Here is a 27380-nt window from a genome sequence, read left to right as displayed (position 1 = left end):
CCATTTGATGGTGGAGTAAAACTCTCCACTTATCTCTTTAGCATTCCACGTTAGCACTGCCCTGCCCCACCTGCTGCCTACTCGGACTCAGCTGCTCCTGGGTCCCTGGGCATCTGGGTCTCACACACCTCCGGCCACATAAAGCCACCATTAATACCACACTAGCAGCTGCTGCGGGAATGTGTCAGAGGAGAAAGCACTGTCACCATAATTTCTGCGATATCATCTCCTATTTCGGTCACTGTGAGAGGACAGAATGTTGACTGAGCAGGTAGTATGCAAAGATGGAGCTTTAAACAATGTAACAGAGATGTCAGGAATGCCTTGAATAAACACCTAAGCCCAGTCTGCTGTGGAGTGCATAGGATTTCTCAGCCCATGCAGACTGGAGGGGTGTGCATACCCAAGAGTGAACATTCCTTTAGTAATGAACATCTTTACTCTTACTGTAGACCCTAGGAACCCCACAGTCTTTTAAACCTGCAGAATCAGTCTGGGATTCTTTTAAGCAGTGATTGTTTTTTGGTTTTTTTAACAGAGTTGTTTCTCCCTAGCAGTCAGAAAGACTTTCAGACATTGACTCTTCCTCTGTGGCACAGCTAATAAACTCAGCTGTAGAGAGAAATCTCCAAAGCTGTGAAGACTCCCTAGAATCCTCTAGGGATTTCTCACCTACTTTCTGTGGAGAACTCCAGTACTGACCTGTAACAATCCCAAACATTTCTTAGTCCAGTAACTGAAGATACTTTATATATGGCAGAGATTTTATACACAGCCATCGTCTTCAGGAAACACTGGAAATGATTCTCAGACTAGAGGGTAAACTACATCCAGAGACAGCACAATCAGAACATGGGATATTCCTAACTGCAGAAAAGAAACATTCTACAAAAAATTAGGCAGCATAATTAATGGTGGCTAACATTTATGCCCATCATCTTCCTTCTATCTATGGGAACTAAAATTCATAGAGCAGCAAGGTTCCTACATGGTCCATGGCTAAAAGGAGGTATGTGCTTTGAAGAACTTAAGGGAAGAAATTATTTCAGCTACTGGCAAATTATACTAACAGGTTTGTCACTAAAGCATTGTAAAAAAGCATAGCATGTCACTGAAGCAGTTGTATAAAACCATACTAAATTCTTGCAACTGATCAATCATCATGCTTACCCAGAGGTATTTGCACTGTGTGTCACAGGAAAGAGGACAGGACAGCCTCTATGTATGCCAGTCATTTTCTGCACTGGCTGAAGTTGTTTCAAATCACTCCTCTGTCCTCTAATACTGTGGTCACATAATTCTGCTCTGGTTTCTCAGCTCAGATAAAAGGAGCCCACAGGATGCCAGCAGCCTACATAAAACTGATGACAGCAAGGTATCATGAAAGCACTGATACACTACTGCAGTTTTCTCAAGCTAGGCTTTCAGGAGCCAACAGAAGAGGCAAAAGGATATTGCAAAAGGCAATTGTTCAGGTTTTGAAAGATGTTCCTGTGCCACAGTTGGCCAGCTAAGCCAGCCAGATTTTTTGTTCTGCTCACTGCCCAAAGTTGCATGGATGTGTAAGGGAGAATCTGACTCAGTCCCTTGTGTAGCTGCAGAGACAATGAGCTGGATCACAAGCAGAAAAAATATGCTTCCTATTATAATCATTAACTCTATAAACAAGTGTGTAAACAGGCATTCTGCTTCTGGGGCATAGCTTCTATTACTGGTGCTACCTTCATATTCCTATTGAAAAATCAGAGTCAGAAGTCCTCTTTCATAAAAGTGATGGCTCAGCATCATGAAATGTAACGTGCCTGCGCACATTTTACAACAAAAGCTAATGTCTGCTTCTTTTAAAAATGGTTCATTCTCTAAGTTGCACTTCCAAGAATGTCCACAGATAAAATTATTATGTACACACCAAATATTTAAAACTTCAGAAGTTTATTGTCCAGAATAGCTCACATGGTACAGTTAGATTTTTTTTTTCTTTGTTACAGGGAAATCAAGCAAAACAATAGAAAATTGTATATGGTTAACAGTAAAACAAAAGCCCAGCCTAATAATAGCCCTTTACATCCACCAAGTTATACTTCAGAAAATGGCTAGCCAAACATAAAGAAGTAGAGCATCTGAAAGACAGTTTCATGTTTACGGTAGGGATTCTAAACCAGTGTTAAGGGCATTTTCTGTTCATATTGTTAATATCTTTTTTTTCATAATAGCAAATTGAAAAAGGTCTATGTGCTTAAGAAGTTAACTACTGCAAGGCTTTCAAACCTCAGTTACCACCTTATAGGTTGATAGTAATGGATAACAAGAGAAAGCACATGACACAGTATTTAAAATATACAGAGACCTATTAAAATCCTAAGACTAAGAGGAAATGGGAACTGAAACTTGAAATTCACAAATAGTACTTTTGCATTCCCTAATCTACATTTGATAAGTTTGCATTCAAACATTTTACAGCTTTTTCAGAAGAAAAGTGTAACACACCCAGGAAAGACTTCAAGGCTTTGCTTTGTATTACTTTGTTGGTGTCTTGTTTTTTGTTTTTTTTTCTTTTAGTAAATGGAATATAGGATGATCTAAACTATAATAAAATGCAGACACATTCCCTCACTTGTTATTAGCGCCCAATAGACCCACTGCTGAAGGCTGAGTATGAGTAAGAATACGAAGAGCTTGCTGAGGCATCAAAGCTTCCTCTCCTAGACCCACTGCGTGAGCCTGAACGCGAGCCAGAGCGAGAGCCAGAGCGAGAGCCAGGTGCCGAGGAGACATTGTAGGGACTGGATATGCCTTTAGAGGAAACAGAGGCTGCTTCCAACAGTTTAAGCCCAGTGATGTCTTCCACCATTGACCGGTTCATTGCATCTTTGTAAGATATTTTAAGCTTGGTCTTGGGGCAGGTCAGAATTTTGGGATAGCTATTGGTGTCTTGTAATTTCTGGGAAGCGCGACCATCAATCAATCCATTCCTAATGGCTTCTTCGATAGTTATTCTTCCACGCACTTCCGGGTCCACAAGACCTCCAGTGAGGTACTGGAATTCAAGGAACCGCTGCCCAGCTTCGTAAGGCAGCCATTTCTCCTTCACCGCTTCAGCTGCTGACATCCTCTTGCGTCCGCCCTTTATGCCTTCAAACCCTATGAAGGCCTTCTGGGCTGGTTTGAGACGTGTGGCCATATCCTGATCGATGATGCCTTGGCTAGTAGCTTCCTGGAGAGAAAGCCTCTGGCCAGTGGTAGGGCATATTATGCCGCCGGTGCAGGCTTGGGCTTCGAGTAACCGCTGCCCAGTGATGCTGTCCACGATGCCCCGCTGTATAGCTTCTGAAATGGAGATTTTCTCCAAGTTTTCTGTGTCAAATATGGCTGCAATAGGACTGCACTCATCGGGGGTCTCTGAGAAAGAACCACTCCTGATCACTGAAGAACTCCTGACACTCAGCACAGTGGGAGACCGAGTCACTGACTCGTGCCGGAACACCTCGTCTGTACCATTACGGCAGGAAATCATGTCTGCAAACTGGGTCAGGCTCAAGCTGCCGGAACGGTACTGGTCAAAAAACTTCCTCTCCACCAGGCCTTTATCAATGGCATCTTGGATGTCATACTGGCTACCTGTTTTTCTGTCAACAAGGACTACTCTACTGCTGCCATCTGATCCTGTGATAGTTATTTCTTCCCATTCACACTCCTGTTCAGCTAGTTCTGTGTAGGTGTCATAATCTATGAGGCCTTTGCTGTACGCCTCCTGAACGGACATCTCCCGGTTTGTTTCTGGATCTACAATGACCACCCTGCGCTTCCGAAGGGTATTCTTCTGTGAGGTGTGCACCACCTTTTTCTTCTCTCTCAGGGGCAGAAGACAGAGCCCTGTTGCATCATCTTTTATGCATCTTTCTTTCAGCTGCAAGTAGGTCAAGTTTTCCTCTGTGTTGGGATCAAAGAACCCTTTGGTATCATCACTTGGATCACTAAGGATCTGGTTGAGCTCCTCATTGAAGTAGCCACGCTTGTAGGCCGTCTCTACGGGCAAGCGGTAGCTCTCTTTGGGGTCGATGATCCCTCCAGTAGCGATCTGGGCCTCCAGCAGACGAATGCCATGGCCTCTCTCTATGAGCTCTTTGTTCATTGCTTGGAACAGAGAAATGATGTTTCCAGTTTCTGGGTCTTTGTACCCAGTGACAGCTCTTTCAGCAGAGAGAAGTTTCTCTTTAAATTCAATTCCAACAAGGCCTCTTTTGTAAGCCTCCTCAACAGGCAGCCTCACATTGCTGACAGGATCCACTATGAACCCTGTGGCTGCCTGGGCTTCTAGGAGCTCAAGGGCCGTCCCTGGCCTAACCAAACCTATTTTCATAGCCTGGTAAATGCCAAGTTTCTCTTTAGTAGCCTCATTGTAGATACCAGCAATGCAGCTAGAGCCTTGAAGGAAATCAATAATTCTCTCACTCACTTCTTCCACTGTAATTGCACCTCTTTCCAAGTCATTCCTTGTTGATTCCTTAATGATGCCAGCCTCAAGCAGTGCATCTGCTGAGACAGGCTGCCTGATCCCTTGGAATGACATACTCCTCTTCTGCACTGGAAGGAGGAGCAGACCAGTGTGTGGTTCAATCCTGCATTTTTCCTTCAGCTGCATGTAAGTGACTGCCTTTTTGGTGGTGGGATCAATGAAATTCTTTGTACTGCCTTGGCAGTTGTTCAGCATCCTGTACAGGTCTTTGTCAATCAACCCACGAGATAAAGCTATCTCTTTGGGTAGGAAAACACTGTTGACAGGATCAACTATCCCCCCTACAGCCAGCTGGGCTTCAAGCAGACGAATTCCGGTTTCTCTGTCGACCAGGTTTTTCTTGATGGCTTCAGATACCGGCACAGTTTTGCCTGAGAAAGGATCTTTAAATCCTGTAATAGCTTTTTCTGCTGTGTAGATCTGTTCTCTATCATCGAAGTCAATCAGATCTCTGGCAATAGCACTGTCCACTGTCAATATCTCATTTCGATGTGGGTCTATCACACCTCCTGTTGCTGCTTGGGCTTCTAGGAGCAGGACTGCATTTTCTGCTGTTAGCAGCTGATTCCGTTTGGCCTCAACAAAAGAGTACTTTTGTCTTGGTGAAAGGGACACCCCTGCAATAGCACCTGCCCCTTTCAGGTAGGGCTCAATGTCAGCCGCGACCTCTTCCACCGACCTCTGCCCCTTCAGCAGTTTATCCAGTGTGAGTTTGTCTATCAGCTGACACTCATACAGCTGCATGGCTGTGATCTTCTTCCTCAGCCCACTGAACACCAGCTTGGAGGCATCAATACAGAAGTCTTCCTCGGTCTGGGTAGATCTGTGAGCCCCATATGGGCGCTGCTTGAGTTTCTCAATCTCTCTTTGCAGCCTGAGACGCTCTGACTCCAACTCTGACTGGTTTTTGACAGCGGTCTCTTCCAGTCTGCACCGGTATCTCTCCTCAATCCGTTTGATTTCCATCTGCAGCCTTTCAATCTCACTCCTCAGGCTGCTCTTCTCCCTCTCGCTCTTCTCCCTCTCACACTGGATCTTCCTTATGGATTCCTCTGTTCGGGAGTGCTGGCTCTTCCACTGATTGAGGTCATTCAGAATTTGTTGCTTCTCACTTTCCAGGCGTTGCTTCAGACGTGATTCTGACTCCAGGGTAACTTTCAAACGGTTCAGCTCCTCTTCTAGTCTCTGCAGTCTGGCTTTGTCTTGCTCCAAAGCACTCATTTTTATCAGCAGGGTTTCTCTTTCTTGCATAATCTGACTACATTGACTTTTGGATTCTTGAATCCTACTGGATGCCTAAAATTGTGGAGGAGAAATAAACCAAGAAAGGATGGTTAGAGTTTGTGCTGGTCAGAGCTATGCCCTCTGCCTACAGTGCTCTCCAGCCTGTCATTTAACCTCCAGCAAGCTCCCACTGGAAAACATTCTAGTCACAGAGGCACTTTACCCAAGATTACAGACACATATGAACCACAGAAGGCACATTATCCCTTCACTTACAGTGTCTTCAGTCCTGACAGAGACTCAAGAGACTCCATTCTGTTACCCATAGCCTCGACCTTCAGCTGATTTAGTTCTCTGTAACTTTTTGATGCTTCTCACAGTACACTGACAAATACACAGAGCATTTGAGACTCATAAATAGCCTGATGCTCAGCAGATAGCCCTACTAATCCAGGGGAATTTGCATCAGCTAAGGACTGGCCATACATGGATTAAAAAGGAAACTTATGACTCAATTTTTGCTTTGCTGTTAGTTTCACATGTCACTCGAAATAATGATACCTGTGTTGCCTTCCATTTTAATTCATGCAGTTCCTTCATATATGCATATGCACAAACATCCACAAGCATGCATGTTTGTATGCAGTCCATATTAAACTGAATACAAGTTTATCTACTTGTAATACATGCATATATATGTGTACATATATATATATATATATAAAAATATACATATATGCACAGGTGTTATATAATCCTAAATGTTAGTATTTTTTTAATATCAGTATTAGGATTTTTAGAATAAAGGAAAGAAAAACTGAATAAAGGATATGAGAAAAGAAATATAAGGGACAAGTCTAGGAAAAAATACATTTTCACAAGTGCTCCCTTGTACATATTTAAAGAGTAGTTCTTTGTACAAGAAACAAGAAGGCAGAAGAACAAAATATTAAATTTTTTTTTTGTTTAACTTGTTTATGTTGTCACCTAAAGTTCAAGAAGTAAGGGCCAATAGTAAAATTTGCAAATGCCCTTAGTGACTTAGGAACATAAATCCCCAAAACAGTCCATGAAAGATAGGCTTTTCGTACCTTAGGTACAGCTGACAATATGACTCTTAATCCTCACTTGGAGTCAACATCTTACCCAGTTAATCAGCACCTTGACAGCTTGTTGGTTCTGGGGTTTTTAGCCAGTTTAGTTTGTGACAGCACTCAGATCAGCCTCAAAGGATGGCTTTAACCCATCCTGGCTGAAACAGCCTGGGAAGCACACAGCCAGCAGGGAACTGTTAAAACACAGTGGTACTCCACATGCTCCCATTTTTCTCTAGGATGGTTTGCTGGACACTGGCACAGAACACAGATTTCTTCTGGGGCAAAGCCTGAGAACAAAGCTCTCCTAGGTGATGATAGCTTATGGCTCCCTAGAACAGCTCCCAGGGAGTAAAGAGGCTAAGGAAGAGGCCAAATCCTGCCATTTTTATTTAAAACTTAACCAAGAGGAAGGGTCATAAAGAGGATGTCAGTCACAAGTACAGTGACTTCAAACAACAAAGGGTGAATTAATTTGTTCAAATCAACAACTGCAATTAATATATATTTGAGAAACAGTAAAGCTGGGATCAAAATATGTGTGAATACCTCTAGAGCTTGCTTTTGGAATTTTTCAATTTCCTGTCTCAATTTTTCCCTTTCTTTCTGTAAATCATTAAGCAACCCCTGAAGTTCCAGGGTTTGCTTGCTGCTCATTTGAAGCTGATTCTTTAGTTCAGCAATGGTGGTATTTTTCTCATCAACTTCATTTCTGACCATTCTGAGGTCATCGTACTCCAATCTAACATTTCGCAGCTCCTCCTCCAGTAATAAGTGTTCCTTGGTAAGGTTCTCGGTGAGAGACTGAAGCCTTTCGATCTCTATTTTGCACTCATTCAAGGCTTTGCTTTTTTCCTCAGAGGTTTTCTGTAAGTGCTCATATCGTAGGTGAGCCTGTTTTAATTGCTCCTGTTCTTGGACCAACTGACGACGTAAAGTCTCAATATCAGACGTGTATTTTCTCAACTCTTCCATGTATCTTTGCTTCTCTCTCACATGACCATCTAATACTTCTCTTTGGTGTCTAAGGTCATCTTCATTCCTCTTCTTTACAATAGATACTTCCTCTATCTGCTGTGTGAGATTAGTTATTTTAACCGATTGGTCTCTCAGAGATCTCCTCATGCCTTCTATTTCCTCCTCCAGTTTTTTCCTCCTGGATGTTTCCTCCATTAAATTTTTGTTCTGTCTGCAAAGCTCCTCCTCCAGCTTATGTTTCTGGATCTGCAAGTCTTTTACAGTGCTCTGGAACTTTGCACTTTCTTGATCCCTGCCTTTTTTCTCTTGTGAAACTCTTTCATAGTCAATTTTCAGCCTGGCCAGTTCCTGCTCTTGAATCCTTAGCTTGTTAATTGTCTCAGTTGCACTTGTGTTCGCTTTCTGCAGGTCAAACTGGACTCTTTTCAACTGACTGTTCTCATCCTCCACTTCTTTCCTCTGACTTGTTTCTACATCCAACAACTTTCTCAGCCTTTCAATCTCTTTGTTTCTTTCCTTAATGGTTTTAGAAGCATCATCAAGTGACTGTTTGTACCGCATGCTCTCATCTGAGTGTCTCTGAATAACTTGTTTTAGCTCAATCTCCAGCTGCTGTTTCTTCTGAGAAAGCTCTGAGCCAGCTGCCTTCTGCTGCTGAGCATTCTCTTCTATTTTCCGTAGATTATCTGTTGTCTGACTTATCGTATTCTTCAGTCTCCTAATTTCCTCACACAAATTCCTATTTTCTCTCATGGCATTATCAAGCTGTGCTCTATAATTATTTGTCTCCTCTTCCTTTTGCATGGTGACCTGGTGAATTGTGTTCTTTGTGATATTAATCTCAGTTTCATATTTGTTCTTTAAACTAATAATTTCCTCATCATAACTGTTTCTTACCTTAGCCAATTCATTTTCAAGTTCCCATCGGCTTTTAGCCTCTTCCTGAAGCTGAAGCTTTAGCCTTTCCAGCTCCTTAGTTTTATCCTGAATAGTTGAGGCAGCCTCCTCAAGAGCCTGCTTGTATCTTGAGTTGTCTTCCCCACGAAGCTGAATGATCTGTTTCAGCTCCAGCTCTAACTGATGCTTCTGCTGTGACACCTCAGAACTGCAAGCCTTCTGCTGGAGAGCATCTTCTTCTGCCCTCCGCCGTTGGTCTGTTGTCTGCAGGATGGCATCGTTCAGCCTCACAATCTCATCCTTAAGGTCTCTGTTCTCTCTTGTCAGTCTGTCAACCTGGGCTCTGAGGCCTTTTGCATCATCATCTTTTTGTGCAGCTATCTGTTGGATTGTTGTCTTCTTAATATTAATTTCTGTTTCATACTTGTTCTTTAAATTACTCATCTCCTCGCTAAACTGGTTTCTTACCTTAGCCAGCTCATTTTCATACTCCCTCTTCCGTGTGCCTTCGTCCTGAAGAAGAACCCTTAATCTTTCTATCTCGTACTCCTTCTCCTTGATGACCTTCTCAGACTCTAACTTCTGCCAGCCGAGGCTGTCTTTCTCATTTTGCCTTGTTTTTTGCAGTTGGTCATAGTCATTCTTCTGCTGCTCATATCTATCCTCCAGCAACTTCCTTTTCCTTTTCTCATCTTCAGTCTCATAAGTCAACCTGGTTATTCTGTCATTTAGATCCTTTATTTGAGCATAGCATTTGTCTAGGTTTTGCTTAGCAGAATTCCCATCCATTTCAGCTTGTCTTTTCATTTCTTCCAAACTCATCAGCTTTGCTTTGAGCTGAGAAATGTCCATCTGGTACTTCTGCAGATTTTGCTCCAGGAATTTATGTTTGTTGCTTGTCTCTGAATTGGAATCCCTAGCAAGTCTGAGTTCTTCTTCCAGAAGTTCAATTTTGGTGTTTTTCATCTGCAACATGATAGCAGGAAAACAAACAAACAGAAAAACTCCCATAAATATTTGTGACAACTGTTTCAAAATCATCACATACAATAATATATATAGTAACATTGACCACTTAAAAATTAATGTATTTGCTGCTTCAAATTCTGGAATCTTTATTTATTCAGAGTCAAGCCTTATTCAGAAATCAGCATATAATGACTTTCAGAGGGGAAAAGATACTTTATGGAGGGAGGGAGGTGCATTACTGACACTAAAATGTGGTGTAGCAGAAGTTCACCAGCGAAATATGGAACAGTCACCTTTAGAACCTCCCCAGTTTTCAAACAGGTGAAAATCACATTCCACATATGCAACTTCTTAAATGGGCCTCTCTGTTTCACTGAGCTGCATCGAATCAGAAGCTGCTTCTTTCAAAACACTTTAGAATATGGTCTAAAATGAGGTGCCCTCAACCATGAGGAGCAAGTTTTCAGCACTGAGGTAGCTGTGCTGTCACCGAGGTCAAGGCTGGGATGCGCAGGGAAGGATCACTCATGTGCCTTGATGAGCACGTCCTTATTTACCAAGGAGACCAGTTCTCTACCTCACTTCACACACGACCTTGGAGGTCACTTTGTAAAACACTGTACTCTTTCACAAAAGATGCATGACACTGCAAATATGCCTCCTTTGTAGGACACCTCTGAGTTCTGGATATAGTATCGTGAGCTATTTTATACTGTACTTTCTGCCTCTGATCAGTGATAGTTTTCTAATCTGCGATAAAAATGAAAGCTACAGAAAATAAAAGATTTAGAATACCTTCAGATCCTCCATGCTCTTTAACATTTCACTCAAGAATCTGTAATAATCTCCTGATCTTGTAAGAAGCTCTATATAGCGGGACTGAGCCTCATTAGCCTTGAAAAGAAACAGAATTGTTAGCAGCTTGTACTAGAGTTAGACATGAAAATACTTATGCCCAGACCATTTAATGGATTCCAATCTACTTGAGCAAACACATCACTTGACAAAGTAAGAAGCAGATTCTACTCCTCACAAATTCACACAACTTTCTGAAGACTCTAAAAGTGTGAATTCTTCCTTATGAAAAATCCACACCTTTTTTGTTTTTTCAGGATTGTCTGCCCCCCATTGCTGATGTGATATTAAATTTAAGCCTTCATCCCCTGGTTCATCACGCTCTTCCTGTCTGACAGTCACAAGTAACCCAAGCTAAATTTTTAATAGCAGTTAATTCCCAGGCTGAAAGTGACTAAACCACTTGGGGCATAAATCTACCTTTCTCACAGTATGTATGCAGTGGACACTGAATAGGAATGAGATAAATTCCTGAGGGCTAATCTAATGTCTGAACAAGCCCAGGTCTGATTTTACAGCCCAATGAGTATTCTGCACTAATTCGTTGTGCTTACGTGCTTAGCACACATTACCAGTGACAGTGCTAAGTATTAGAATACACCTGGGTATGACTCACAAGGGCTCACACAGACAAACAAGTGCATTCAAAAGACCGAAGGGAGAGAAAAAAGGTACCTCTTGTAGAATTAGGACTGCAGGAGACTGAACCACACTCTTCTTGATAGGTATGTTGAGCAATGTTTCTAATCCCGAACTGTAGGAAGCAACCTGTAGTTCATAATCCTGAAAAACAAGACAAAAAGCAAGACCCATTTAGAAACTGCCAAAGAATTGTCTGTGAATCTATTTCAGAAAATGAAAGTTTTTGGGTTGTTTTGTTTTCTTAATGGAAAGCTACATTTTCCCCTTGTTTATATTTCTGACCACGTAGAGATAACCCTCTGTCATAAACAGAAGCTCATCAGTTCAAGTACCCCAGTGAAGATTAATGGAGGAGAATGACAAGGGAAAAAGAGGAAAAACATTTTAGAAAAACAAGAAGACAACTGTTTGTGTAAGTTGAGGGCTACACGGAGATGAAAAATATTCACTGGAGTAACTGGTCTAAGTACTGTAATCCACCAAAACTTCATCAGAAATAACATTATCTGCATCTCTTTTGTATCACATATGCCATGTCATATATACAGCAAAAACTTTGTCACAGAGAGTAAGACTGATCTGGAGAAAGCATGGATAAAAAGATGACAAAAATTCAAGGACCACAAAACCATTCTCTGTATGTTACTGATTCTCATGGCTATTGCACACCATTCCTTTTGCTAATCTGCATTTGTCTTGCCTCCCATATTTTTTAACACATGAACTGGAAAATTTGGTCTGGCTAGAAGGAGGCTTTGATTCACCTGAAGAGAAGCTCTCACTGGTATCTGCTGGATGATCCCATAGTCTTCAGGTGGCAAGTACACAAATTCCTTTCATTGTTTTTTGTACTCAAAAGTACTTCACTCCAGCAATTTCTGTACACACACACCAGGGAGCTGACTTTTCACCCGTCAGCAGAGCAGAGACAATGGGATGAGCCTGACCATGAAAAACCACACCCCACAAAAATGCTGAGATCCAAGTACCTTAATTGCAGCTGAGCACTGATCTGCATGCTTGAGAAGCTCCTCAACTTTGTCTCGCTTCCCACAGATTTCACTGTGCAAGTTCTGCCAAAAGAAAAGTGAGCCGTGAAACACTCCTGCAAGATTTACCAGTATTTCCTCCTGTACACACTACCTCCATCAGAAAGCACCAGCAGCAGGAGACTACTGCAGCCCCTGAGGGTGAGACCTGAAACAAACTGTACCTGGGCAGTTTTTACAACAGCAAGCTCTTTGGGCATGAGAAGGTTTTTCTGAGAGAGAACACTCAGCAACTGACAAACCCCCAGAGCTGGGAAGGCAGAGTTCCTTGACTTTAGCTCAGATGTATTTACTTGATTTTTATTTTTGTGCTGTAATTTGTCCCATAAGTTGCACCATCTTACAGTCCCTTGAATTAATTCAAAGCTGATGTGTAAAAGTGTCAGTGAATGTGTAGGAGCCAAACACAGTCTTGTTCATAATCTGTTGCAGTGCTGACAGAAAGTAATGAGGACAATAATATTTCCTCCCTCCTGCCTTCTACATATGTGGTGTTTTTTGGTAGCTTGCATACTTTATAACTCAAAACAGGCCACTGTATTGCCGACTGCGTTGATATTGATATTTTCTGTATAGCAAAACAATTTAAAATCCAGATAACTGAAGACAACTCCTTCAGGTGCTGCATACCTTCTGATCATGTAGGTATCTCATGATAGTGTTGGAATCACACAGCTTCATAGACTCAATAGCATCCTGCCGGCGCTTGGCATCACAGATCCACTTGCTAAGAGCCTGGTAGAGATCTCGGTAGGTTTTCAGCTGTTTGATCTGCCTTTCTAAATCCCATGACCTAGGGAAAAAAAAGGGAAAAACTTATCAAAATGAAAAGTGCATTCTCTTTCTCTCTCTTTTTACAGTTTTCAGAAATAAGACACAGAAATAAAGTTACATAAAACTGTGGGAAGCTCTGAAAAGGAGATTCTGAACAAAAATTTTCAATAAATGAGAATTGTACTGGTTATTAGTCACTCAATATGGGGTTTTAATGCCTCACTTTTGAGTAACTCTCTAATACACAGAGGTTGGGCCTTCCTGCCAAAGTGAGGAATGAATAAAACTTGCAGTGATAAAAATCAAGTTTGTTGACTTCAGTACTCTTGTTCTCAGTTTTCACTGGAGAACCAGCAACCAGTTAGGACTATATTTTATCCTCAGATAAAAACAAAATAAAACAAACTAAAACAAGTCATACCCCAACCTCCACCTCTCCCCCTCAAAGAATCAGAATATGCCTTCTGTTCACAATTCAGATTCAAGGTTTGATTTTGTTACTTAATTCTTAGTGTTACTTTTTTAACCCTCAAGTACAGGGTGTTGAGGAATAAGCATAGTTGCTTTTTTGAGGGGGAAAATGCTGACTGGAAGTACTTAGTCCAACAGCATTAGCAAGAATTAAAAAAAAATTTGAACAACTCTTTAGCACATAGGTTAGACATTTGCATGGCTAACTACATTTTTCTGTTTGGTCTTACACAATTCCTTTTGAAGTATGTTCAACCTATTCACAATGCTCAAGTCTTACTGCACTGAAGTCACCATTTGTACTTTGAAAGCAAGTTTAGTGCACATCAGGTCACTGCTAAGATGATCTTGGTAGCAACAGCAATAAGGAAAACACTCTGAAAACATGAACAAACCTGTTATCTATCTGCTTATCAGCCCTCTGCCAGCGGTCTATTAGCTGGGTAACTTTGTCACAGTACTTTCCAATGTCCATGTCATACAGGGTGTATGACTGGCAAGACTGTGAGTGAATCTGAAGTGTTCTCTGCAGCTCATTTTCCAAGGTATTCAGTAATGACTTCTTCATATTTAGGTCTGCTTTCATTTTCTGAAGAAAAAACCAAAATGTTGTCATTTAATTTATTCTTGAGAAGATACTGATACTTAACTGATTCAACAGCATGCACAGTACGTTTGGCTCTAAAGATGTTATTTTTAACTCAGTAAGGTATGTATAGTGATATCAGCTGGACTTAACCTGTTTAAAGTGAAATACCTATTTTGGTACACAGCTCAGCTTAAAGATGTGTTTAAAGTTAGACTAAATAATTTGCTAAACCAAAGCCCTCTGCTATTACATTCTGAAGCTAACATTTCAATTTCTCAGAACTCTGCAGAGCAGTTACCAGATCAGAGCCTTGCTTGTTCCTAGAAAAAACTGGCTAGAAAATTTCACTGAAGTATAAAAGGTTCTTACACTTGCCACAGCTGTGGAATCAAGACTCAGGAGTGGCATATTTAGTTTTTAAACAGCTAAAAATCTGCACAGATTTTCTTTTTGTTTGTTTTCCTATTTACATTTTTATAAATATCTTCCATGGAGATGTTTCTTCACACACACACTTGTTTAGGTACACACACTGTGGGCATCACCAAATAGAATATACAGCAGCAGCACAGGCACTGGTCTGCCTTGCAGCCCCCAGTCACAGGGATGGCTACAGCCTTCAGTGACATGCTTAAGCTGTTTTTGGTTGTTTATTTTTTTTTGTAGTTCAAATTTACACCAGCTAAGAACAACTCCCAGATGTGGCCTTGCACAGGATACCCAAGAGTCACACTACTTGTCTGAGAGCATTGTCCAAATGCTTCTTTAACTCTGTCAGGCTTGGTGCTGTGACCACTTCCCCGGGGAGCCTGTTCCAGTGCCCAGCCCACTGCTGGATGAAGAACCTTTTCCTGAAACCCAGCCTAAACTTCTCCTGACACAGCTCCTTCCTGTTCCTTTGGGTCCTGCCACTGGTCACCACAGAGAAGAGATCAGTGTCTGCCCCTCCTCTAGTGAAGGAGCTGTAGACCTCAATGAGGTCTCCCCTCAGTGTTCTCTTTTCTTTGATCTGTTTTCTGAGCAGACCAAGTGACCTCAGCTGCTCCTCATAGGGTTTCCTCAAAGCCCTTCACCATTCTCACAGCCCTCCTTTGGATTCTGTCTAATAACTTTATATATTTTTTATCTTGTGGCACCCAAAACTGAACACAGGACGCAAGGGGAGGCAGCACCAGTGCAGAGCAGAGCAGGACAATCCCCTCCCTTGACCAGCCAGCAAGAATATGTTTGATTTACAAAGTATTACATGTCTATACATTAAAAAAAAACCAAAGCCAACAGGATCAGCAGTTCTATCTCCTGTGGTTTTGGAAGGGTTTCCCCCAGCTCAATTTATCAGTGCTGGCAGCTACGAATTTTGCTTTTGTGTGTCCTTGGGTTTTGGCCCCTCACCTTCAGACAAGCTCGATAAGCCTCCACTTTATCAAGATCCAAAGGAACAGTCTCCTCTTCAGACAGTCTGACTTCAAAAACTCTGATCACATCTTCTGTTTGCAGAATAACCTGGAGCAGACACCTCAGTGCATTCAAGCTAAAGTAAATGATACAAGGCAAATCCATTATGGACCAAGGAAGGAACAGTAATATTTTTAATTAATTGCAGATGATTGGTCAAAGATAATAGGTAACACAAGAAATTTCTGTGATACCCATGCTTCTCACCTTATTTTTTTTAAGTGCTCCAGAAAAGAGAAGAAATTTATGTCTGTTTCTATCAACATGAACACAATTTGCAGAGAAGGTGTAGTACTACTAGTAACAAAATGCAGCTTTCTGGACTAAGAATTATAGGAGAAAGTGAATATTTATTGCAATAGCCTCAATTTACTTACCTGTCTAAGTAGCCAGCAGAAACACCATTAATATTTTCCAGTTTTTGAAAGAGAGCATTTATCTCTGATTGCAAGTACACATACTTCTCACAGCCTCTGAAGTTAGGCAGCAAGTCCTTATGCTTATTGAGGGTTTCAGCCATTATTTGAGAGTCGTTCTGCACACCCTAAGGAAAAAGAGAGAATGCCTGGTTGACATATTTTTTGTTGGCTGAATGATCATTCTATTCCATATTCATACTGAATTGGTCTCCTTATCCAAGCAGTCTGCTCTTACATAACTAGCTTGACTGAGGCTGCTTTCCTCAAGGCAAGCACTATTGAGCAATTTCTTTTTTATCCACAATAGGTTGCATGTCTTTTTAAGCATCTACACTCCAAAACTCAGCTCAGAAAGACCAGAAGGTCTTTCTTCTCTTGAGACCTTTGCAACCTCATTTCCCCATGGGAATTTCTCATGTGCTGAACCTATTACCTTTCTGCACCAATCTTCCCTCCATAGTCTCCTACAAATCTAAAGAGCTAGGAAAGGGATAGTAAGTCTCGTGTATCCAATCTGTATCCCACAGACAGCACTCTACAGGTAGGTGGTTAAGTGAAGTGCTTGGAAAAACATTTTAATGGTGCTTTACTCTGGATGAGACTTAACATGAACTCCCAGACACCGGACATCAGTCTTTCTGTATTCCTTGCCTGGCAGAATTTGATTTCTAAACTTCAAGAGTCAATTTTTTCTACTTGGAAGGTAAATTCTAATCCAAATCATTATTAGGTTAGTTATCTCCAACCTAATTTCAGTTAGTTAGCCTCCAACTGAGATTTTTCTGCACAGGATGTGTGTCTTTCCCAGCTGATCATAAACAGAACTACAGCACAGAGTCATACAGAGCTTGAGATGCTCAAAGACAAACATCCACAGTTACCTCTAAGTCCTTTATTCTGGCTGAAAAGTCATGCATAGCCCCTTGATCCACTCCAAGAGGAGCTCTTTGAACCATCTGAATCTCAGAAGCTTCAATCTGACGCCGAAGTTTCTGAAGCTCCATCAGCAGCCAGGCCTCCTGCTTCTCATGCTCTCGGTTTCTCTCATTAACGATTATGGTGCTTGAGGAGCCCACGGGACAGCACTCAGTTGGGACCACTGTAAAATGAATTGGGTAACCATCAGCTGCCAGAGAACTGAGCAGGAACATGTAGGAAGCCAAGGCAGTGCCCAAGTGACCCAAGCACTGAGTTGATCTGTAGAACTGAGAACAGGTGGCAGATCTGGGCCCTTAGGCAGCTGTTTCAGAGACTGAAATCTCCTTCACAAAAATATAAACTTGCTTCCTAAAATGCAGCAGTGAGATTTTGCTTCCTAATAACAGAAAATTTATCAGATGGACTAAATTCCTCTCATTCTCCCAACAAGTTCCATGAATTTTAGAGCACTATTTGAATTTTAGAGCACTATTCCCAGATGCCCATCAAACATAGGAAGAAGAAAATCTTCCCCTGTGCATGGCCAGTTTTGTTATGCTGGGAGACAGCAGAACAGTTCTTGAACATATTCCTATTCATATGTTGAAGAGAACATTTTCGCATAAAAAGAATGCACTACCCGCCACCTCTGGCACAAAGAAACTCCAGCAATCCAAACTCTAGAAAAGCCAGGAAGACAACAAACCTGTTTGTGGCTGTCGTGGTTGATTAGGCAGTTGTATGATCAAGGTTTGGTAATGCTTCTGAGCATCAGTGAACTGAGTCTGCATCTTTCGTTTGTCTTCATCACCAAACATCTCTGAGCCTTGGCTGTTTCTGAGGAATTCTTGATAATGGATCTCCAGGTCAGTTATTATTTTTTGGTAATCTTCCTTACGCATTGTTTTCAGCTGAAATAAGGAAGAAGGGAATTTTGAAATAAAAGGAAAAAAAGCAATGGGGGACGTTTTATGACTAGTTAATCATTAAGGAACAAACTAATAAACCTATAAAATACCCAAAGTAATCACAGTTTAGAATAAATCCTAACTAAGCTGCCTCTAAAAGCATGGTGCTAAGAGTACCATCTGAATTAACCTATCCTTGTTACCATCATTTCATACCTCAAGAGCAGTTTGACATTTCTACCTCTTACTCTGTTTATTCATGCCCTTGTACAGCAGGAACAAATACAGCAAGTATGTAATAAATTCCCTTAGCTAATCTTCCTGCTTATCTGCTTGAGTAGGAAAGCATTTTGTTTCTCCTTGAATAAAACTACAACTTCCATATGTGTGAGTTTTTGTGCAACCTAGCAAAAGGAAGGCCTGTGGTCTTGTAGAACATACATCTGCACAGGATACTGCAGGGTCTGCTTGGGACAGCAGGTTGTGGATATCTTTGGTCTGCAGGCAAGGCCAGATGGTGTCTTACCTTGGCAATAGTCATGGCTCTGATTTTCTCAATGTCAATCATGCAGTAATGCCAGGACACCAGGCTCTTCATGTTGATATACAGCTGGTTCCACAAAGCTAAAATAGCTTCATAGTATTGCTCAATTCTGGCATGAAGGGGAAAAAAAGCATGGTCAAAATGCATCTGTCCTTGTAGCACAGCTACAAAACATCCCAAGAAACATCCACCAAATGTGGATGGAGTGTGTTAAGACTCGTTCTCTACTTGAAAAAATCTTGGAAATTAATTTATACATGACTTTCATTAGTACAGATGAGAAAAATCTCACAGACATTAACATTTAAACATTTCTAGGCCCCAGCCTAGATCCCAGCAAGTTTCTGGGATTTCCTCAAGTCAAGGGTCTAGTCCTTAATCCCCACCTTTAGGGGCAGGGGGAGTGCACCCTGAACAAGGCACAGAACATATTTTGTGACTGGTTGCTATTTTGAGTGAACTCTAACCCCACTGGCAAGCATCCAAACTCAGGCAGCAACTCACTTGGTAGCAAGATCCACTGCCAATGGATTGGGGGGTGGGATGATAAGGCTGACAGATGGCACCAGCATATCCACTCCTCCGGGGCCAGTCACCAGCCACTTGCTGCGCTCATTGTTGTCCTTCAGGATGCACTCATCTCCTTTGCGCACTGTTTTCTGTAAGAGATGCAGAACAGGGTTTTCCCTTAGTCAAGTAAAGTGGGGCTTCCAGGAGAGACAGACAAGGAAGATGCACCTAGATCACAGAAGCAGGAATGCTTCCCAGCTGCCAGGTCTGGGTGTGCATCTCAGTTTCCCACAGGGGCAATAGACCAGTACAGATCAACCCCTTCTCCCTGAATCTGGTTTACATATGAAGAAACCCCCAAAAAAGCCCAAGAGTAACACTCTGAGCAGTTGCCAGTCTGCTAGATCATCAGACCTGTGTCCACATTTCAGTTCAAAGACTGAATGTGGACACATGGCCTGGTAAGGTATGCAACCATGCATGGCTTTAAGCCAGTGAGCTGAAGGCATGTGGATATTTAGTGCTGCATCCATATTTGCAAGCAGACTAGGAGTGAGTGTGGCAGAGCCAGATTCACCAGCTCCAACTGCCAAAAATACTGACACCAGGCAGCCACAGGTGCAGGAAAAAGCACATAAGCAGAAAGCACATTTAAAGTTATTGTTAAGGAAAAAAAAATAAAAATAGAAATAAACCCAAGCAGCCTCAGTACTGAGGAGGAAGAAAAAACATCATTCATTTCATAGCCCATCCAGAAAAGAAATGGCAATACCAATGAATAACTGCATATTCTTCATTTTTGTTAGATGAATTGCTCACCTAAGGATCCACAGAGGCACTGGAAAGGTGAGCAATCACCAAAAAAAAAAAGGTTTGGATGCATAAAGGCATCTCTATAACAATTTCAATCCTATTAGCAATAAGACTTTTATGTTCTAATTTCAAATATGAGTATTAATGCTATTTAATAGATTAATAATAGTAAATTTGACTAGATTTATTAGCCAATAAGAACCTACTTTTTTTTCATAATGGCAAGAAATGCAGGGTTTCTTCTGTCAAAGAAATTCAAGCTGACCAAAAGCAAATAAAGGGGTTACACCTATCAGCTCAAGGGTCTGCTTACTAAGTAATTTGCAATGTTCTAATTTACATTATGTTCATTCTCAGGCAAAAAGGGATACAATACCAGATCCTGTTTGTAGTCACACAGAGCTTTGAGGATAATGGGCTTGTTACTTCGATAGTCTGGGTTACGTGGCTTCAGCTGCACAATCTTCCTGGATTTATTCACCAAACTCTGCACTTGCCTCTTGTATTCAAGAATTCTCTCTCGTTCATTCTGCAAAAGTAAATTATATGTTACAAATTTATTCTAAAAAGAAAAGGCATCTAGTTCATTGTTAATTAAAAGAGAGATACATCTGGAGCTTATAGTAGGCAAAACTTACTTTAGCTCCAAATGGGAGCTACAATGTAAAACTGCAGCTTTAAAAAGAGCAGAGAAACATCTAAGTATCTTGGCAGCTTTGGCAAGATGCAAAGTTTGCAAAATTTGCATGGCAGGTTTTTCATACAGATCTTCAATGTGGTCAAAGTGGTGTTTAAGAAACACAGGCATAAATTAAAAGAATCTAACAAAATTAATGCTAAAAAAACCAGAACAACTATACTTTTAAACCTGACTTCATCAACTGGCTTTTTATACCACTGACCATTTTTTCTCCAATTTGGGACTGTAGTGCTTAACTCGTGATAAGAAAACAGCTAAAAAAGTTGACTTGTATCCTTTCTAAAAGACTAGAGTGATAGAGTGACATGATGAATCATTTATCAAATGCATTTATCCTTTGAGGCAAAATATATTCTACTACCTAAGAATAAAAGTAATGCTTGTTTTTTTTTCATTTGTTAGTATCTCAGAAACTTGGGGATTTGTTGGACTCATTCCAGACTTAAAAATATAATGGTCTCAAGTTCATACAGTACTGTACTTAAACACTGCAGTGCACTTGGGTTTACATTTGGTATCTAGAGGGCAGCTGGTTTCCCAGAAAAGCAGAACATAACCTGTCAGGCAAGTGTGACAGTACCTCCAGCTCTTTGATCTGCTCCAGCAAAGTCTGCAGTGACATGCTCTTATCACAGATGAACTTCTTTCTGATAGAGTCTTGTAAGTTTTTCAGGTAGCACTCCGTGGCTTGGGCCTCTTCAAAGAACTACAGGAAAAAAATGTTGTGAATTTGGCTGTGTGTAGCTCTTAAAAATATTTGCTAAAAATTGATGGATGCCTTTAATGAGAAATCCCAGTTCACCTCTGGCACAATGGTAGCATTTATAACATGACAACAGTGTGCTTTGCACAATAAATATAACTTTGATGGGATTCACACTTTTTTAAAAGTAGTGTGAATTCTCCACATCACTACTCACCTGAAAGTAAGCCGCGTTCTCCTTCAGATGAACATCAATACATTTGGTGATCTGAAGAATCCAGCTCCACTGAGTTTGCAATGTATCCATGTAGGCCTAAGAAAAACAGTAAAAACAGTACAAAATTCAGGCCACAACACTGATCTCTCTCCCACACCTAGACTCAAGCAAATTATCTACACTCCACACAAATGCAAATGAAAAAATCTGCTAAAACAAATTCACAAACGGTGTAATTCATGCAAATAGTTTTGCAACTTCTAGGCATCCACCTAACTGAAATGAGTTAAATACCTGCTTGTGAGACACAAAGAGAAATCTGTTCATGACCTGAATTTATTTGATCAACATAAAGCCACAGGTACATTAACAAAAAGGGGTGGAATGGGCAAACAGTAGTGCAAATAAAGAATTTCAGCTGCAAAGGGCCATGTTCTCATTCTTTCAGGGAGTACCTCCAAACATGATATTTTATGTGCTTGTTTTTAGATTTGAAATACTCAAACAGCCAAAATGTATATTCTTTAAAAAACTACACACAATTTTCACTTTACTGCTGGAGCTTAAAAGAATCTTTCCTTTATGAGAAAAACTGACTACAGGAGAAAGAGGATTTTACACAATATGATAACAGTTAACCAAGTAAACACACTGAAAGGCAGAAAGGATTTTTTTTTTTTTTTTGCCTTTTAGCTTCTTCAGTTGCAGAGCTCTTATGCATTCTTGAAACTGCAACTACAGCATTTCCTAATAAAATGTCCAAATTGTTGCAGCCTTTTTAACTAAAACACCAAGCTGTGAAAGCAAAAGTGTCTTGGCTAAGTTGTAGAAAGGCACTATGAATTTCATCTGCAGAAAGTTTTAGCACCTGGATTAAACATAAACCCTCAACAAAGGGTGTGGCTTTTTTTAAAACATGCCAACTAAGACAGCAGAACAGCAATGACCTGCCTTCCTATCATAAATTCTGCTGCACTGTAGTCAGCACAAACGAGATACAGCAATTTCAACACACTCAGGTAACACCCTAAGTTTAGATTTCATTTTTACTTGCATCTGTCACCACACAGCTGTTAATGGCCAGATTTGTAGAGGAAGGTAGTAATATTTGCAAGAGCAGCTCATACAGCTGGGTAAAATGGACGTGATTTTGGGCAGGCAAACCTTCTTGTGCCCAAACACAGCACTTTTATGTGAGCTTTCACTGAGAACTTCTTCCTTGTAGCAACTAAAGGAGCAAGTGAGATCACACAGTCTAACTCACCTCGATTTTGTCTGAAGCAGGATGCTGATTGAGCACCAGCTGGTCACTTTCTTGCTTGAGCTTGTTGAGTTCTTTTTCTTTAACCTCCAACTCACTCATACGTTTCTAAATAACCAAAACACAGCATTAAACAAACTCCAAAGCTACACTGCACAGGATTATTTGCTTAAAAATTCCCAGATATTTGTGATAATGTAAAATTATTCCCTCTAACACTGTGTTTCAATTAGGTGTACTGAAGTTAATTATGAAGACAGTAGAATCAAAGCAGGTGCAACACCTCAGTTCTAGTCTCTAGGCTTGGTGTTTCAGAGAGCAAAGCACACAAAGTGCTGCCTTTCTTAAGAATGATGGAATAAAAAATGACCACATCTTGCAACATCCAGAACAACTGAACTTAAAAAAAAAAAAAAAAGGCACTTCCATAATAGTGTGAACTACCATTCCTTTTTCAATTTGGTGATCAGCACTAATGCTGGTTAAACAAACACACATGCTCCATTTCCCTACACACCCACAGATGACAAGGAGCAGGGAAAACTACATCTGACCGTGCACGCAGTGTGCTGTCAGCAGAAACATCAGAGGAAGAGAGCACAGCTCTACTTCCTGGTGACAGATAATCACGGCCAAATATGGGGAACTCTGACCCATGCATAGGCCCAGTGGGGAGAATTAAATCTGTTTGATTCAAGTCCCTTAGTTTGGCATGCCAGCACAATGACTGTGCACAAGCTGTAGGTGATCACTGGTCTGTAGTGGACTGTACCAAGAAGGCCACATTCCAAGGTCAAAATAAACTATGACAGCACCCTGAATGGGAGCAAAATCCTCCAAAAACTGTCCTGTCCTTATTCAAAAGATTACATAGTACTTTATTGAAAATTGTTGATAAAAAACCCCAGGAACTTTGTGAAGAAACACCCTGTGATGAGCCTCTCCCTGACTATTCCAAGAGAGGGCTGAGGGAAAGCACAGGGAGGTTGAGCTGTCTTACAGAGAAGGACTCCTGCTTCCTGGCAATATCAGTGTTCCTGTCACTCCAGTCATAGAGGAGCTCCTCTTCCTCACAGTCATTGATCCACATGATCTCTCTGCTGGTGGCCTGGATGAGGTTCTGGAATTGGCGAAGCTGATCCATCCTCTCAAAGGAATATTTCTGCAAGGAAGTACAGAAATGAGAAGCCATAAACATATAAATGCCTGAGCTGGGTGGGAAGCCAAGACCACAGCATGGCTTTTGACTTTTTGTTTGTTTGCTTGCTTTGTGGGGTGTTTTTTTGGGTTTTTTGTTGCTTTTTGAAGTAAAATAACAATCAAATCCACATGTCTGTAAAAACCTGTTGGCAATGGACAGCAGATGTGCCTGGGTTTATTGAACCATGAAACCTGTTAGCAATAGACAGTGCACAAGGTGTCAGGATTTATAGAATAGGAATCTGATGTCAGCACCTTCTCAAAGTTATTTCTAACACACGTGTAGCAGACATGTAGGAAGGCAAGCAAAAAGGCACGGGGGGAAGAACAAGAAATGTCTGAACATTTAGTGTCCTTTTACTTGCATTTGCTGCTCATAGTACATCCTTGATGTTATAGCAGCGTCTTTTGCACAGTTTACACTTCAAGAAAAAAACCTTTGTCTTCACATCCTGTTGCTTAAAATAAGGTTGCCAGGAATCAGATTCTGATCCCAAGTGTTAAATAAACCATTTGAATAAGATTCTCACTGTGTTTTACATGAAGATCCACAGCAGAGAAGCTGCACAGCCCTACACAGAATTTGGTTGGTTCTAGTCCTACCTTTGAGTAACTTTTTAAGCTTCATATACAGCCGAATTTCATCACTACATTTACTCCCATTAAGGAGGTAAAGTCTACTCTTCACCTGCTTAGTGACCAACTCCCTTCACCAGCTGCAAACTAGAAACTTCCTTGTGAGATTGTCAATTATACAGCAGGCAATGCATTAATCTCAAGTCCATGACTCAAACTGAATCTTTCAGAGACTACAAAGCATTTGCAGTTTACTACTGAATAGAATTATTTAAATGTGCATCTGTCACTCTGTCGAAACCTGAAGTGTCCCTTGACAATCACATTGGTGTTAATAAAGCAAACAGGGCCTCAGAAATGACCACATCCCTTGCTTACCAGCAGGCCTTCATATTCTTCCTCCAGCTGATGAACTGCAGCCTTCTCCCGCTGGAACAGAGACAGCAAAAACTCAGTGAGCCTTTTACAAGTTGCCTATTTGCTGGTATTTCCTTTACAGTGTCAATATCATAATAATTGCAGGTGGTAACCTGCAAATGCCTGCAAGAGACATCTGTCAATAGCAGATTTGTTCCACTGGATGACTCAGGAAGTACAAAACCAAGGTTTGGACAAACCTATTACTGTCAGGGATGCTTGGTATCTAACCAAGCCTGCACATAATCTGTAACACCAAAACAACAATCAAAACTGGATTTCTTTCTGCACCAAACTCCTACACCAGCTAGTCCTAGAGCAAGCTCTGGAGATTGTGAACTAGTATAAATTAATATATAAGCAGGCAGCTCCAATCTTTATTCCATTTCTATAGCTGGGAAGCTGCCCAGACTCGGAACTGATATTCCACAGGGCAGACTATCACCTTTCCTATTTGAAGCAGAAGAGAAAAGGGAGCAAAATCCTTGTCACTCTTCAGCTTGGTTGAGAGATCAGGGCTCCAGAACAGACTACTTTTTCTTTAGATTGAACTCTCTCCTGCCAAATAAGAGAAAAGATGAATGGAAATTAAATAAGCCTCCTCTCTCCTATATCTAACAGCTGGGCTAATAGGAGAGGAAGTTAACACTTCATTTTCAGTCACTTCTGTATTGCAATCACAAAATTCAGAGGGCACAGAAGCCTCAGAGGGAAAAAAAAAAAAAAAAAGAAAAATAGTATCAACACATAAGAAAAGCTTTCATCTTAGCCCACAGACAAAACCTGATGACTCAAGGCTGCATCTGAGCACCCACCTTATTTTTTCACTTTCTTGTTTAATATACTGAAACAGCAAGTGAGAATAATCACTCTTAGTCATCTCTCTCACAAATAATATAGCTATACTTATTTGTCAGCCTTGGTGCACAACAACAAAAAGCTAAATAGCTACTAAATTTTTATTTTAAAATTATGAAGAAAGAAGTGAAACACAAAATTATCAAGGAATTAAGACTTGAAAAGTGGTTGCTATCATGACAACAATGCTCTCTGAAGAGAGGATGAACTTTCCAGCATTCCTTTTTTGTAGTGGAACACCAGTAAGCCAACGCTATATCCATAGACCAAGCAATGTGTAAGGGAGGATAGCAATTACCAGATCTGTTTTGACTTTGTCCAGGTGCCAACGATAGTCTCCAATGGCATTGTGAGTTCTCCTGTGCTCACAAATTTGTTGCTCAATGGATGCTGCATCAAACCCCCACTTCACTTGCTCCATTTCAACCTAGTAACAAGAAACAGGATTGGTACTTTCATTTCCAACATTACTGCCTAAACTGGAGCATAAAAGAATTGAACTGAAGGAAACAGACTATGTAGCAGAAAGTAAAAAAACCTGAAATAAAGAGAAGTTCAGGATAGGGCGTTACAGTTTCTATAAACTGCCAACAATTAAACTGTGTGACAGGCCCAAAGCAGAAGAAACAAAATAGGAAAAATATTTCAGTTGTTTAAAGTTACACTAGATGAAGCACACTCAGCAGTGTATTTTCATCTGCTGTCTTTGGACCAAACTGTTATTTTATGTTCTACAGTAAAATTACATTCTTATCACTCTGAAAACAAACCATGACTTTATCAAACAATGCTATTCATGTAATTCATGTGAAAATGCCCAATTAAGTTCTATAGCCCAGTACACCAGATTTCCACTTTAATTTTGCTCATTTAAACTTCAGTTAAATGCAGTCACACTAAAAAAACTCCACAGAAGATAAATTATTAGAAAATGTGTTGTTTGTCTTGTATTTTGGCAACATTTATTGTAGGATGCCAAGAGAAAATGTCTAGAAACAGCCTTGAAAAACAATAATACACATGCTAATTACTAACCCAAAAACTGACTGCATTCCTTGTTTCATTTTTTTCAAATATTAAAAGCTACCTAACTTTAAATTCGGCTTCTCAAACTCCAAATCCTCTTTTATGCTGCAAAGACACACTACAACTCTGTCTGAATGCCTGTCTGTGCACATGCCCAGTAAATAAAGAGGTATCCTAATCTTGGGTTGGAACTGAACTTGGTAATTACCAGCCTGGAGTCAAATCTCTATGAGTCACCAGATGACAATAAAGCCAGAACTCAAGCATAGGGGTTCAAAGGCAGTACTGAAAATGATCCAAGAAATGAAACCATTTTTCATTCAGCCATTTGAAAGCTAGAGGACTTTGACCCTTCTTGTTATATTCAAACAGTCCAAAGAGACTGTGGCAACAGTGGCAGTCGTGGCTGGCTGCCATATGCAAACAAAGGCTGTCTGGATTTCACTGCCATTTCCCCAGCTCTGCACTGGAAATTTGACCATCCTACCATCTGATTCTCCTACCAGCAAACCATGCAGGCAAAAACCAGTAAAGCAGCAAAAAACAGCAGCTGCTTAGAACTTTTTCCCACATCTCACCACATTACTAGGGGAAACATTATCCTAGCCTCAATGTGAGCAAGTAATGAGACACAGCAAGGCACGACAGAAAGAAGCAGCATTGTGGCAAGTTTAAAATAAATTTTCCCAGTGAGGTAAATCCTTACTGACTCCACCTCAGCTTTGCTGAGGGACGAAGGGGAAGAGAGAGAGAGAGAGAAAGGGAGCCTTTTACTTTCACAGGAGGTTTAGTGTGGG

General features: G+C 40.8%; 1 protein-coding gene across 2 annotated transcripts in view; it reads right to left on the bottom strand.

Moving 5' to 3' along the window:
• Positions 1 to 1913: 1913 nt before the first annotated feature.
• The window catches only part of DSP (desmoplakin), a 38950-nt gene continuing 13483 nt past the window's right edge, over positions 1914 to 27380 (bottom strand). The window contains exons 5-24 of one of the 2 annotated variants that reach the window (XM_021534575.3): positions 25856 to 25984; positions 24661 to 24711; positions 23507 to 23668; positions 22510 to 22614; positions 21246 to 21341; positions 20906 to 21031; positions 20002 to 20154; positions 18807 to 18961; positions 18285 to 18411; positions 17557 to 17761; positions 16814 to 17031; positions 15891 to 16057; positions 15451 to 15589; positions 13865 to 14058; positions 12855 to 13017; positions 12165 to 12248; positions 11209 to 11316; positions 10474 to 10572; positions 7384 to 9675; positions 1914 to 5812 (exon numbers count right to left, since the gene is read on the bottom strand). In XM_021534575.3, the coding sequence (XP_021390250.2) occupies positions 2621 to 5812; positions 7384 to 9675; positions 10474 to 10572; positions 11209 to 11316; positions 12165 to 12248; positions 12855 to 13017; positions 13865 to 14058; positions 15451 to 15589; positions 15891 to 16057; positions 16814 to 17031; positions 17557 to 17761; positions 18285 to 18411; positions 18807 to 18961; positions 20002 to 20154; positions 20906 to 21031; positions 21246 to 21341; positions 22510 to 22614; positions 23507 to 23668; positions 24661 to 24711; positions 25856 to 25984 (7965 nt within the window). In that variant the 3' untranslated portion in view covers positions 1914 to 2620. The remainder of the gene's footprint in view (positions 5813 to 7383; positions 9676 to 10473; positions 10573 to 11208; positions 11317 to 12164; positions 12249 to 12854; positions 13018 to 13864; positions 14059 to 15450; positions 15590 to 15890; positions 16058 to 16813; positions 17032 to 17556; positions 17762 to 18284; positions 18412 to 18806; positions 18962 to 20001; positions 20155 to 20905; positions 21032 to 21245; positions 21342 to 22509; positions 22615 to 23506; positions 23669 to 24660; positions 24712 to 25855; positions 25985 to 27380) is intronic. The other variant, XM_021534586.4, reaches the window with a different exon arrangement.

This window comes from Lonchura striata, chromosome 2 (assembly GCF_050655825.1).
Source record: "Lonchura striata isolate lonStrDom1 chromosome 2, ASM5065582v1, whole genome shotgun sequence".
NCBI lineage: Eukaryota > Metazoa > Chordata > Aves > Passeriformes > Estrildidae > Lonchura > Lonchura striata.
The sequence above is the reverse complement of the archived record's forward strand: the minus strand, read 5'-3'. Positions and strand labels throughout refer to the sequence as shown.